The 14,310-nt window shown below is 40.9% G+C and overlaps 1 protein-coding gene across 4 annotated transcripts in view; it reads left to right on the plus strand.

The window, feature by feature from the left end:
• Positions 1–14,310, plus strand: part of SIN3A (SIN3 transcription regulator family member A) — a 72,806-nt gene that overhangs the window by 36,462 nt on the left and 22,034 nt on the right. For 3 of the 4 annotated variants that reach the window (XM_064267246.1, XM_010593763.3, XM_064267247.1), the window contains 10 exons: positions 1,473–1,579; positions 2,241–2,523; positions 3,922–4,173; positions 4,742–4,894; positions 5,031–5,189; positions 7,393–7,482; positions 9,933–10,051; positions 10,627–10,837; positions 11,138–11,254; positions 13,609–13,847. In XM_064267246.1, the coding sequence (XP_064123316.1) occupies positions 1,473–1,579; positions 2,241–2,523; positions 3,922–4,173; positions 4,742–4,894; positions 5,031–5,189; positions 7,393–7,482; positions 9,933–10,051; positions 10,627–10,837; positions 11,138–11,254; positions 13,609–13,847 (1,730 nt within the window). The remainder of the gene's footprint in view (positions 1–1,472; positions 1,580–2,240; positions 2,524–3,921; positions 4,174–4,741; positions 4,895–5,030; positions 5,190–7,392; positions 7,483–9,932; positions 10,052–10,626; positions 10,838–11,137; positions 11,255–13,608; positions 13,848–14,310) is intronic. The other variant, XM_064267248.1, reaches the window with a different exon arrangement.

The raw sequence follows: 14,310 nt of genomic DNA on the forward strand, positions 1-14,310 counted from the left end.
ATAGCTCAAAAGTGATTGGCTTAAGACACACCCTCCACTGATATAGTCTCGTTAGCATAAGAAAAACTCTATTCCCAAATGGGATTACATCCACTGGTATAAGCCCATTTAAATTGAGTCAATTCCTGACTTATAGCAACCCTCTAGGACAGAGGTCACATAATAAATAATATGTGACCACATAATAAATGATAGTCATAATTGTATTGTAAAAAAACATAAACAAAAACACTATAGTAGCCAATCTAAAGGACTGCTGGCAAAGTGGACAGACTCTGACAGCAGGGAGACCAGCTGGGACTCAGTTGCAATTCACCCCAGTGCTGTCTTGATTATGGGAGCCCTGACCTTATCCTAAAGAGCTCTGGTAGTGCAATGGTTAAGTGCTCAGTTGCTAACTGAAAGGTTGGCAGTTCAAACCCACCTGGCCTACCAGAGGAAGATGTGGCGGTCTGCTTCCATAAAGATTTACAACCTTAGAAACCCTATGGGGCAGTTCTACGCTGTCCTATAGGGTCGCTATGAGTTGGAATCGACTTTGACAGCATTGGGTTTTGGTTTAATCTTTACAGAGACAGACTTCCTTATCTTTCTTCCTCAGAGCTGCTGGTGGGCTCAAACTGTTGACCTTTTAGTCAGCCACTGGATGCTTAACCACTGTGCCACCTGAGCCCCCCCCCCGCCATAGGTGTAAGGGTTAGAATTTGCAACCTGTTTTGGGGGAACACAGTTAAATCCATAACACCTTCTAAAAAGCTTTTGAATCAGTCTAGTTATTTCTCTTCCTTTGGCCAGTATTGTAATTCAGGCTACTATTGTTCTTACAAGAGCTAGCCCGATAGCATAACTGGTCTTCCTTCCTTCTTCCAATCTGCCCTGCCCTTGGCCAATTCTTTCCCAACACTACAGCTAGCTTGAGTACATGAAAGTGCAGATGATAACATCTAAATAGATGTTAACAAGATTTACAAGGTCTTCCAGGGTCTAGATCCTGTTTGCTCTCTTTTCTCATCTCTTGCCACTCTTCCTACTGCCACTCCACCCCCCCACCACCAATCCTCCAGCCAAACTAGACTGTTTTCCGTTTTCCCAACATACCATGTGGTGTCCTGCCTGAGATTTTGCCCGTGCTTGTTTGTCTGACTCTTCACAGGTCTTCACTTTTGCTAACTTGTACTCATCCTTGGAACTCAGTTTAGACCCCCTCCTAGGGAGGCCTTCCCTAACGGGGTACCCTTTCTGTGTGCTCTCAGGACATTCAGGATTACCTACTCACCCACTGTGTTGTGATTCCCGACTAGATGTGAACAAACTTCTACAGAGCAGGGACTGTGGCTTATTTGTCAAAATATGTGTATTTACTGTATATTTCTATTTATTTACTACATTAAGTTTCATTTTTATATAAGTTGTTTCTTTATAATTCTTGGCTTATTTTCTTTTTATAACCTTGAGGTTTCTCCCTATCTCAGGTGGAGGATGCGCTGTCCTATCTTGACCAGGTGAAGCTGCAGTTTGGTAGTCAGCCTCAGGTCTACAATGATTTCCTTGACATCATGAAGGAATTTAAATCTCAGAGGTAAATGACATACATGGTTGTACTCAAACTTTGTGCTTGGAATGGTGATTTTGAGGGGAGGGATAGTGCTTACTTTCATCTACTAGAAGATACAGGATTCCCCATTGTGGGGATTTAACTTTCAGGGTCATCCTTTATTTTATGTATTGCTATATTGATTGAAATTACAGGAACTAGACCTTTGTTTTTTCCCTGTTGGCAAATTTTTCTTAGTGCATCATCTGTGTCGTGGAGGTAGCACTGGTGGTGATGTAGGCTACTTGACTTTTGAATTCGTTGGAGACACACTGGTATTTTGGCATGATTCACAAATACAGGAGAGCAGTTCGTGTGAGCAGTGTAGACACATGCTCAGTAAATAGTTGACACAAGTGTATAGAAAGCTTGATCTTGCTTGGGAAGTACAGCTTTGGATTTACTGTCTGAATATCTGTTTGACAGGACCGTTACCATGAACGTATATTCTTTTCAAAATTGTGACTAAGCCTCTTTGAATCTAAAGTTAAATGGCTTTGGAATTTTAGAGTTCTTTATGTGTTAATTTTGTATGATGCAGGTTGATTTTTATCTGTTGTTTAGAGAACCTAGTGGAAAGTGAATTTTTTTGTTACCAAAGTATTTTTCAAGCTTTGTCATCACTTTCTTTTTATTTTTCTGTCAGCATTGACACACCGGGAGTGATTAGTCGGGTGTCCCAGCTGTTCAAAGGCCACCCTGACCTGATCATGGGCTTCAACACCTTCTTGCCCCCTGGCTACAAAATTGAGGTGCAAACCAATGACATGGTGAATGTCACAACTCCTGGCCAGGTTCATCAGATCCCCACCCATGGCATCCAGCCCCAGCCTCAACCACCACCCCAGCATTCTTCCCAACCTTCAGCCCAGTCAGCCCCAGCTCCTGCCCAGCCTGCTCCTCAGCCCCCACCTGCCAAAGTCAGCAAGGTGAGCTCTTGGAAAGTTCTGCATCATATGAATTACATCCCCAGAAAGCACCTCTTTGACATTTCCCTTTTATATAATACTTGAGTAACCCAGTGCCATCGAGTCGATTCCGACTCATAGCGACCCTATAGGCCAGAGTAGAACGGCCCCATAGAATTTCCAAGGAGCGCCTGGCGGATTCAAACTGCAGACCCTTTGGTTAGCAGCCGTAGCACTTAACCACTACGCCACCAGGGTTCCCAATACTTGGGTAGATACATTAATACAAGTTACAATGATTTTGTCATAGAGGATACAGTAATCACATAGCTATAAAATAGTTCACATTTACACACCAGATATTTAGGTATCTATTTAAATCAATGGAGTCCTTGGGTGACGCATATGGTTAAGCACTTGATTACTAGCTGAAAGATTGGTTTGAACCCACCAAGAGGCACCTGGAAAGGCAGGCCTGGCAACCTGCTTTCGAGAAGTCCTAGCCTTGAAAACCCTAAGGAGCACAGTTCAGCTGAGTACCCATGGTATCGTCATGAGCTGGAATCAACTCGACAGCAACTAACAACAACATTTTAGATCAACATTAACAGTCCACAAAGACTCTTTTGTGCCTAATTGCTGCTTATTGAACCCCTGAGTATCCCAGTAGTTGGTGACTTTGTATGATAGTCCTTTGACAATACAGGCAGAAATGATCATCTTATCATGATCAAATTAGGCTACCTCCCACATGGTCATCATCTTCCTAAAACTTCCTCCTTTTACCAGATTAGATCAGTTCAAGCCAAGCAAAAGATCCCGTTGATGATGGTGGTGGCGGCCTGTTCTTAGTCTAGAACTGCACTTTCCCAATAAGGAAACCACCAGTCACATATGACTGTATTTAAATTAGTTAAAATATATTCAGTTTTTCATTTGCAGGAGCCACGTGTGGCTAGTGGTTACCGTACAGAACAGTGCAAATAAAGAACATTTCCATCCAGGAGAGTCTTATTGGACAGCGAGGGTGTAAAACACTTCCTATGTGGAATTATATAGCAATTGACATGTTACCTTTTCTGATGTAGAAGATGTGCATAGAATGAGTTCCTTCCTACTCACACCTGATCAGCTAGTGTACTTAAAAATTACACACGAAAAATTCTTCCCTGTAGTTGGAGATGTCTCCAGTTTTAAGACTGTAGTTAGAAAATTTGAAAACTGAAATATTTGTAGTAGAATGTATAAGCCCTTGATAGCTCTCACTCCCTCTCATGATCTGAATTGAGTTAAAATGGCCTGGTCCCTGAATAAATAAAGGATATAAATTAATCAGACATGCTTTTTCTCTTTAGTTTTAACATTCTTTCGTGTGTCCACATCTGTGTTCCTGAGAAATTTTTTTTTTTTTTTTTTTAGCCTTCCCAACTACAAGCACATACTCCAGCCAGTCAGCAGACTCCCCCGCTCCCACCATACGCATCACCACGTTCCCCACCGGTCCAACCTCACACACCAGTGACAATCTCCTTGGGAACGGCCCCATCCTTGCAGAACAATCAGCCTGTGGAGTTTAATCATGCCATTAACTATGTTAATAAGATCAAGAACAGGTTCCAGGGCCAACCAGACATCTACAAAGCATTCCTGGAGATTTTGCACACGTATCAGGTAAGAGAATTGCCCTTTCAGCCTGTCTTAACCAGTCACCCTCTAAGGGCATCTGGCTTAAGAAGAAGTTGAATAGCTATTGTTGTTCACTAGTTCTTATGGAAATTAACCAGCTAGAAAGTGTGAATGTATATAAAGCCAATTTGATTTGCCTAACTCAATTGCCCTGCAGCAAGCAGCTAGTCAAGATTTTTTAAAGTTAGTGCCCTGTGAAACAAAAGCTTGTTTACCTGGGAAATTTGGAGGATCATTTGCACAATATAATTAATGTACAGTAGAAGGAGAAATTTCTCTAGTGCTTTGTGTTTTATCAGTTGGGAGTAGTCCCTGGGCATTCACAGTTACTGTCCTAGTTTTAAAAGGAATTGTCAGCCACCATCTACTCCTTTCTCAAATGCCTGCAGTCAAAACAGGTGCTAAGAATGGGAACCTAGACTTTCTTCTTAAGGGCATCCTCAGTAGATAACATACAGAGCTCCTACCAGATACCCCAGGAAGTATGCAAGGTGAGTCATTCAAAACAGTGGCCCTTGAATATGATATTTCCCCATTTGTAATTTTCTATCAGAAAGAGCAGCGAAATGCCAAGGAAGCTGGAGGAAACTACACCCCAGCCTTGACTGAGCAGGAGGTGTATGCCCAGGTGGCTCGGCTCTTTAAAAATCAGGAAGATTTGCTGTCAGAGTTTGGACAGTTTCTACCAGATGCCAACAGCTCTGTGGTAAGTTTGGTTTAGAAAAACTACACTACTTATGATTATTATCTCCTTAGGAAGCTGGAATCAGAAGGGGACTTTCCCTAGATGATGCTCATTTGCTTTGATAAGAGTATTAATCTCTTTCATGTGTCTTGATCAGCTTTTAAGCAAAACAACCGCCGAGAAGGTTGATTCTGTGAGAAATGACCATGGAGGCACTGTGAAGAAGCCCCAACTGAACAACAAGCCACAGAGGCCTAGCCAGAACGGCTGCCAGATCCGCCGGCACTCGGGAACGGGAACTACCCCTCCAGTGAAGGTGGGAATTAGGAGCACTTGCTCATTTTGACTTGGGGGAGCAATTTTGGTGGCTAAGGACTCTGGGGGTGGTCATGTGTTCTTATCCAAAGCATGTTTACGGCTGGATTCTGGATATTTGGAGTGAGTTGGTATATGTCACGAAAACTCAGTGCAAAGTTTCTTATCTGGCTTTGCAAAAGAACGTTAGACTAACTCTAATTGCTTAGATTACTGTACTTTTTTTAGTTCCTCCTGGTTTTCTCTGTATTTTCTTTTTTTGTTACTAGCTGTCATTTATTTTTTTTTCCTTGCTGCCAAGAGTTTCCAAGACTTACTCAATTTTCACCTCTTGTGATTTGATGTTTTAAATCTGCCTTGTCCAAAGATTGGAAACCCTGGTGGTGTAGTGGGTAAGAGCTATGGCTGCTAACCAAAAGGTCAGCAGTTCAGATCTACCAGGTCCTCCTTGGAAATTGTATGGGGCCGTTCTGCTCTGTTCTATAGGGTTGCTAGGAGTGGGAATCGACTCGATGGCAGTGGGTTTGGGTTTTTTTGTGTGTGTGCTAAGATTATTGAGCAAGTCAGTGATCTCTCGAGGTTCTCCTGTGCTTTGTGAGATCTCTCTGGTCTAGAGGCTTCTTCTGCCCAAGGTTCCTTGTTGAGTTGCCAGATCTTATATCGTCTTAATCTCCATGGCAGGACCTTTTGGCTATAGCAGAGGGAGGTCTTAAACTGCTGCCAGTGAGGTATGGCGTGTTTATTTTTAAGAGCAAACACTGGTGATCTACCGCAGAAAGCTAAGCTTCCTGTCCTTTTTGAAATAGTGCATCTGTGATAGGAGAGAGCTAGGTGTATGGACTGAACACTGCTTCGGTGCATTCTAAATTAGTATGTAATGTGGAAGAGATAGACAAGTCTGCGGAATTTAAAGATAACAAAAGCAAGTGGGATTTTCTAACAGTAAGAGATAAATGGTGAAGAAGTGAATAACTACAAAGACTGACATGTTAGGTATTACTGGCACTTTTGAAGGACCCTGCTTTTTAGTGTTTGTGTAAAGGTTTCTCCTTTTGAAACCACATTGAACATGGGTAATGGTTGATATTTTTTCACGTTAGTAGTAAAAATCAGTTCCACAGATATGCTCCGCCCTTGAATTGGCCTCGTCCACACTTGATTACCCACAGGTGGAAGCCCTATCTTGGGGGCATGCGTGCCTCACCTACTTTCTCCTCAGGCAGTGTAAGCAGAGGCTGTGGCTCCTAAGAGAGTGTACTCTGAGATCCCAAAGGTAACTGTGCTGGTTCTCACGGTGCTTGTGTGTTCCTTCACAGATAGTTGAGAAGTGGTTTTTTAAAAAAGTAAAATCTTGCTTGACAGGGTTCAGTCATGGTCTGGTCATTTCCTTTAAAAGAGCAGTCTTAATTAGTCTGAATGGATGTTGCTGACACGACAGGAATAACTGTTTTTTCTGTTAGAATAGGAAAATAAACTGTTTTTCTCCCCCATGAAAATTTTTAATTGAATTACTGGCAGAGTTTAAAAATTGATTTATATCCACTCCAGGCAGCGTACTCCAGCTCTTTTTTTTTAATTCAGATTACATTTATTTATTTTTGGATATTGTGGTTTGGGTGAAAGTTTACAGAGTAGATGAGTTTCCCATTCAACAATTTATACACATATTTATTTTGTATAATTAGTTGCAATCCCTCAATGCGACAGCGTTCTGTCCCCTTTCTCCCTGGGTTCCCTGTTTTCATTCACTTATCTTTCCTGCCTTAGGAACTTGGTTTTTGGGCACAGGCTGCCCTTTTGGCCTCGTATGGTTACAAATACTTTTTCTGTCTCTACCAGCTAGGAAAACAAAGTAGTGGCATTAGGTTCCAGAAAAAGCTGTTTTTGGCCCACAGAAAAAGTAAGGAAGGACATTAATTCTAAAAGTTTTTGACCGGTAATGCTGTGAGCATTTGTGTAGAGAACATATCGGGAATAGAATGGCGAGCCTCTGCTGGAGAAAGAAACTGTGACAGGCAAATTGAAATAGAGAAGAAGCGTGGAAGTCTTTCAGGGTGTAGATTTAGTTGCATGAATTCTCTCATTTGCTCCACATTATCAGTCAGCAGTGGTCAGCGATGGAACCATTGAATACAGATGAAAATGAAATGGTTGAGAAGCCCACTGTCTGAATCTTACGTGTTTGTATTTTTCCTTTTTTGTAGAAGAAACCCAAATTGCTCAGCCTAAAGGATTCCTCTATGGCAGATGCCAGCAAGCATGGTGTAGGAACTGAATCTTTATTTTTTGATAAGGTGAGTCATGGGTGAATTAGATTTGATATCAGCCATCATTTTCTTTTAAAAAGAAAATCACCTCCACCCCCAAGAAGGTTTTATTTTAGAAGCGTGAAACCGATTAGGACTTTGTACTTTCTAGCATAGTTTCCAAATTGTAAATTCTTTCCATCTTCTAGAACTGTAAGCAAAACTAGAGGCATGGTAGCATTCTCCTTTGCTTTGGGTGGTAGTTTGTAGCAAAATACAGCCTTTTCCGTAGTGGAAGATAGCTTTTTGAAAAGATGTGTGATGTTCCTCTGGAATGATGTTTGGAGTTCTCTGTTGTAGATATCCAGGTCTGTACAATGGAGAGTGTTGGTGCTTACACCAGTTGTTGGGGACTTAAAATGGCTTGTAATCTTCTAATTGCTGTGATACATAATTTGCAGTATGCACAGGTAGGATTCGTGGGGGTTCTGATTTAATTGTATGTTTGCGAAGCTCCCCAGGTGATTCTAATGAGCACAGGAGTTGAAACTGCTGGTGTAAATGGTGTTGTGCGGTATTAGGTTGGCTCTCCACCTGTGTCTGAAGGCAACGTGGCCATTAGCAGGCTACTTTCATCAGGGTAGCTGGCAACTGTTGGGCTTCTCCTGAACCCATGAATCAGCCCGGATTGATCTGGCAGTGATTGACCTGCTCTTGCACCTCTGGCTTTTTGCAGGACAAGTGATTTAACATCTCTGATTGTTTATCATGCCTCCAAAAGACAGGCTGCCCTGATCTCTCTGCCTGCTGTGCCTGTGTGAGCTATCCTGAGAAAATAGTCACAGTCCCTGATTCTGACTTGAACCATTTCTAAGGGCTGCCTGGGCACTTGGTATTTTAAGGCAAATGTATAAGTCAAGGTCACAACCATCAAATGGCAAGAAAAGAGTGGAAGAGGGGCACTGTTAAAATTAAAAAAGAATTAAGAAATATATTAGCCAAATGCAACATGCAGACCTTGTATGGATCCTGATTTTGAAAACCAATTTTTAGAAGATGTTTATTAGATAACTCAGGAAATATGAACAGATTCAATATTAGATCCTATTAAGGAATTAAAAAAATATATATTAGTAATTTTAAGAGTAATGGTTTTTTTTTAAAGAGTACTTATTTGTTAGAGATACATACTGAGGTCTATATAGGTGAAATGTCTGGGATTTGCTTTAAAATTCAGTGATGGAGGAAATGGGTATAGAGGAAACAAAATTTACTATGTATTCATCACTGAGGTTGAGTAGTACATGGGATTCATTAGACTGTCTGCTTTTATGTATGTTTAAAAGCTAATAAAAAAATTAAAAGTAAATAAATATGGTTTATAGTACAAAAAGTACAAGTGCTCTTTCATCTTTAGCTTTAAAAGAACATATGCCAGTATCTAGAATAAGCAAATGTATAGAAACAAAAATTCAAATTCATTAGTGATTACCAGGGGCTGGGGGAGGGGATAATGGTGGGAGTTCTTTAAGGGGAACCGAGCTTCTGTTTGAGGGGATCCAGAAACATTTGGAAATGGATAGTGGTGATAGTAGTACAACCTGGGGAGTATAATTAACGTCACTGAATTATGCTCTAAAAATGATTAAGTGGCAGACTTTCTGTTTTACATGTATATTACCACCATAATATTCTTTTTAAGTGTGTATTCCATGTGGTATCTACCAGTTGATAGTTAGGAAAAGTATTCTAGAGCCTGGAGTGGGAGTTGTTGATTTGGTGAGAGCCTTCAATCCCTACTACAGTACCACAATGCTAAAGATTTGTGAAACTGAAGCTCCAGATTGGTCATCTATCCAGGCTAGTTGTATTTTGTTTACGGCATTGAACATTTAAAAATTTTTTGATGCTAAAGTGATCAATATTGTAAATGGAGGAAGGGAAAGATCATTGTGAGGGGACAGAAATATTTTAAAAGATTTATTATTCGAGATTACCAGAGTTTGGAAACATTGTTAACCAAGATCCTTGCTGTAAATACCTGTTAAGAGAGGCAACAAAACTTGGGTAACTCTGATATGGTTTGGAGAATAAAGCATGTGAGATGGTTAAGAGTCTTACCTACTCTAGGATCTCACTGTTTAAGTTTTTATTATGGAAAATTTTAAACGTATAAAAGAGAATAATCGAATGACCCCTTATCCAGCTTCAGTATTTCCAGGCTCCTAGCCAGTCTCTTTGTTCGTGTGTACTCCCACCTACCACAGATGCTTGGGAGACAGTCTGAGATATTACTACCTCCGTAAATATTGTAGTAGTTTTCTCTTTAAAATGACTCTTTTTTTTCAGATATAGTCATTATCACACCTGAAAAAATTTACTCTGATTCTTTAGTATCCTCACATATGTCAGTTCATATTTCCCAGTTTTTTTTAAAGCAACGCAGGATCTCTTGATTCTTCCACTTAACTGTTTTATTTTTCGGTTGTTTCCATAAGGTCCGAAAAGCTTTGCGAAGTGCAGAGGCTTATGAAAATTTCCTGCGCTGTCTTGTTATCTTTAACCAGGAGGTGATCTCTCGATCTGAGCTAGTACAGCTAGTCTCTCCCTTCCTAGGGTAAGTGGAATGAGGGGCTTAGCCCTGTTATAGGATATGGAGGCGAGGGAATACCCACTTGGTTTGTGAGTGTATGAGAAGCAAAGTTAATTGAATTGGGTCCACCGACTTGTAAAATGTCAGTGTTAAAAGAGTCCTCCTAGAAGTCTTCTAGTCCAACTCTGGAGATAAGAAAATAGAAAGGGATTAAAGTTCCTGTTGACTGCTGGCCAGGACTAGTGGTATCCTGATCTGCTGACCAGTGCTTCCTGTATCCCAAGATTCTAGAATCTTGACTGTATTTCACAACCTAAGAATTAACTGAACACTGAAGCAGTGTTCTCGATCAGAAGTATGGCTGGTTATTGCAGCTCTTCCATCACCATCATAATTGATCTGAGAGCATTCTATAGGAAAAGGGGAAACCAAATGTTCAGAGGCGGTGCTTTGAACTGCTTTGGCAGGAAATAATAACTGTCATTAGAACTTGCCCCTGGTAGCAGAGTTCCGACCCAGCACCAAGTGGTGGTGGGCATATCTCGGGACAACTGCCTCGTGCTTCTCATTGCTTACCAGTTTTTGGTTTGATTCTTTAGGAAATTCCCTGAGTTGTTTAATTGGTTTAAAAACTTTCTGGGCTATAAGGAGTCTGTACATCTGGAAACCTTTCCAAAGGAACGAGCTACGGAGGGCATTGCCATGGAGATAGATTATGCCTCCTGTAAACGGTTGGGCTCCAGCTATCGAGCCCTCCCAAAGAGCTACCAGCAGCCCAAGTGCACAGGACGGACTCCTCTCTGTAAAGAGGTAAGGCCTTCCCTGGTAAGGATCAGCCCTGAATCCTCAGATTCCTCCAGAAGGGAGCAGTATGGGGATTTTATGTGAATGGGTAGAGAATTTATGTAATGAGATCAAGACTCCTCTCTTTTTTCAAAAGAAAATGTCACCTATGTTCCTGAACCTTTTTCTTACCAATACCCTTTTGTAAACTTGCTGAAGGTGAAACTTAGAGTGATGTTAGCTGCAGAGCAATGTTTCTCCCACCCTCTAGACCTTTGTTTTGTCTTTTTATTGAGAATGCTTTTCAGTCTCTTCTTCTCCCCACAGGTTTTAAATGATACCTGGGTTTCCTTCCCTTCATGGTCTGAGGACTCTACCTTTGTTAGTTCCAAGAAGACACAGTACGAAGAACATATCTATCGTTGCGAAGATGAGCGCTTTGAGGTACAAGCTCCTTTTTCTTTAGACCCAAACCCAAAAACCCAGTGGAAAATAGATGCCAAATGAGAAGGTATCTCAGATATCTCTCTGTGAGGGTTGTCTTTTTAAGACTGAAGAGCTCTTGACATTTATAGGATCACTTCCTCTTGTGATATATGCCTGTTGTATTTAACATGCTTTATAAATTTGTTGAATGTATTAGTAATTTTATAACAACTGTGATTTATCTAGGCCACTTGAACAGAAATTGTCCGTTGATAACTGAATAATAATCCTTTGAATTTTTAAAGATTTTTGTGCTGAAGCTTTATGTGGTGTATAAAACTATACCTATAAGGTTTTCTTAAAGCTAGTTTTAATTATTTTAAGGTCTGTGTGTATTGTTGTTCTTAGTGCAGGTATCGTAGTTAGCAAACCAGGTCTGTGAGAACTGGACTTTTTCTCTCATATTTCTGTATTGATTTGGCTTCTTTTGAAGAAAGTTAGATTAGGGACTTTATTTTAAAGTAGTTGGGAAGGGAAAAGCTGGAGTGAATAAATGAGTTGGTAGGGGTTTTTTTTTTGTTTGAGGACGCACTTATATCAGGAGGGGAATTAAACTGAACAGTTGGCTCAAAATCCCCAGTGAGTATGAGTGACTAATTCGTTGATATCATCAACAAAAAGGGAATATTAAGTGTATCCAAAGAAGTAAAATGATGTGTGTCCTATTTAATGTATTTACTATATTAAACTGGCTGTGTTTCATATGGATGGGAGACATCTTAAACTCTTTTTTTTTTTTTTTTTTTAATTCATACTGATTTAGTTCTCGGCAAGTTTACCCCTTTCACACATCCTTCAGCTGTTTCTAGTTTTGAATGAAGAGCCACTTGCTACATAGCTACTGGCTATTAATTGGCCATCTCTGCCCCAGTGTTTGAGGAGTTGCAACCATTTGCAGAAAATGAAATCATGGCAAATGTTAACACCCATGGGAAGTTTGATCAGGCTAAAGGAAGCATTTCGTTTTTACCTGTGTTTAGTAATGTTAGATAGATGAGCTTGGCATCTTGTCTTGACCCAATGGCCCTGTTCTCTCTCAGCTGTTACACCTGCAAATGGGAGGCAACACCCTCATTTACCAGTTGTGACTACAAAAGTAAAGATGAAAGAAGTGTGTGTCTGTGTGTGTATGCTTAGAAATTGGTGGGATGGGCTCCTTCAAATGGGTTTTAGCTTAGGTAATGCTGCAGTACAGAAAATCCCTAAATCTCAGTGGCTTGAAAAAAGAAAAGTTTATTGTTTGGCCATACTGCATGTGCCTTGCTGTTTGACAGAGGACTCTGCTCATCAGGATTACTCGGGGACCCAGGCTGACAGAGTGCCACCATCTTGCACATTGTCAGTAATTAGAGGGAAGAAAAAGCTCAGAAGGGTCTCACACCCTTAAATGTTCCAGCTTAGAAGTAACATACAGTGTCTACTCACCTCTTCACAACTCATTTGCCAGAACTAGTTACATGGCCCTCTCTAATCACAAGGAGCCAGGAAGTTCAGTCCGTCATTTGTCCATAACTGCGGGAAGAGGGGGAAGACCAGAAATATTTTACAAAACATTATGACTGTCAACAGTCCCAAAGCTAGAAAACCTAGGGAACGCTGTTCTGCAGACGTTTGGTCATTGGTCTTTGAGACTGCTCATTTGTATCATTTTTTGTATCTTAGAGAATCTTGTCAGTGTTAAGGCTAGGGGAAAAATTATAGACTCAAAGTCATGTCCTTAACCAGGTCAGAAAATTAGTGCCAGTAGTTCAGTAAGAATTTAAATGGTTACCCACAGGACATTGAACTCCTTAGGACTGATGGTCACTGCTCTTACTACTATTGGATGTGGGACCAGGCTATTGAAGATTTTGAATAGCTTCAGCTACCCAAAAAAAGACTTACCCACAAGGCTTATTTATCCTTTTAAGTGTTTTGTTATTGTTTGTAACAGAGCTTAGCAGTCAGGAGAATTCAGGGAAAAGGGTCATTAAGGTTACCTCCTATTAGGCCCCTCTGGCAGTCCTAGCCAAAGCACACCGTGGTAGTGGTTGAGATAATAACTACCATTTAGCCATCATTTATCGGATGTTTGTTACGTGCTAGGCATTGTGCTGTACACTTTATGTGGATTATATCATTAAATCTGTAGAACACCTTATGTGAGGGTAGGTGTTGTGATCCTTGTTGTACTGATAAGGAAACGGTCTTACATGGCTAGTAAGGCAGAGCCAGGATTCAAATCCAGGGAGTTTGACTCCCGAACTTCTACTGCTGACCACTATGGTATTCTCCTTTGGAGGCCTAAGCGTGCTTCTTGTCTTCCTCTTTAGCTTGATGTAGTTTTAGAGACCAATCTGGCAACAATCCGGGTTCTGGAAGCAATACAGAAGAAGCTTTCCCGCTTATCTGCTGAGGAACAAGCCAAATTTCGCTTGGACAACACCCTTGGGGGCACGTCGGAAGTCATCCATCGAAAAGCACTCCAGAGGATATATGCCGATAAAGCAGCTGACATCATCGATGGTCTGAGGAAAAACCCCTCCATTGCCGTCCCAATTGTCCTTAAAAGGTACGTGAGTGAATATGTCCGCAGTGCTTTAGTGTGCTTTGTGACAGATTCAGTGTCCTTTTGAACAAGGCTCTCATTTTCGATCTAGTTGTCCAAAGAGACCTTCATTTCTTCCCTACCCTGGTTGTTGGAAATCAGGTGCAGAGTGGGATAGTGGAGCTTCATGATGGACTTCTGTGTAGCCAGCCATTGAGAGTAGACCTTGAGAAGTCCATACTATCAGACCTGGTATGAACCATGACCCAAGAAGGTAGACACTTCTGAATTTGTAACACATTAAATCTGTAGCGTGTCCTGTGTGTTTGAAGGGGAGGGTAGTTTTAAATATAAAAAAAGAACGGACAGCTCCCCCCATGTTCCTGCCACTGGGCACAATTGTTAACATCTTAGTTTGTTTTTTAATAAGAAAAATTACTGTCTTTGTAAAACTGATACATACTCACTATAAAAGAGTTCTGCGTTA

Source organism: Loxodonta africana, chromosome 13 (genome assembly GCF_030014295.1).
Source record: "Loxodonta africana isolate mLoxAfr1 chromosome 13, mLoxAfr1.hap2, whole genome shotgun sequence".
NCBI lineage: Eukaryota > Metazoa > Chordata > Mammalia > Proboscidea > Elephantidae > Loxodonta > Loxodonta africana.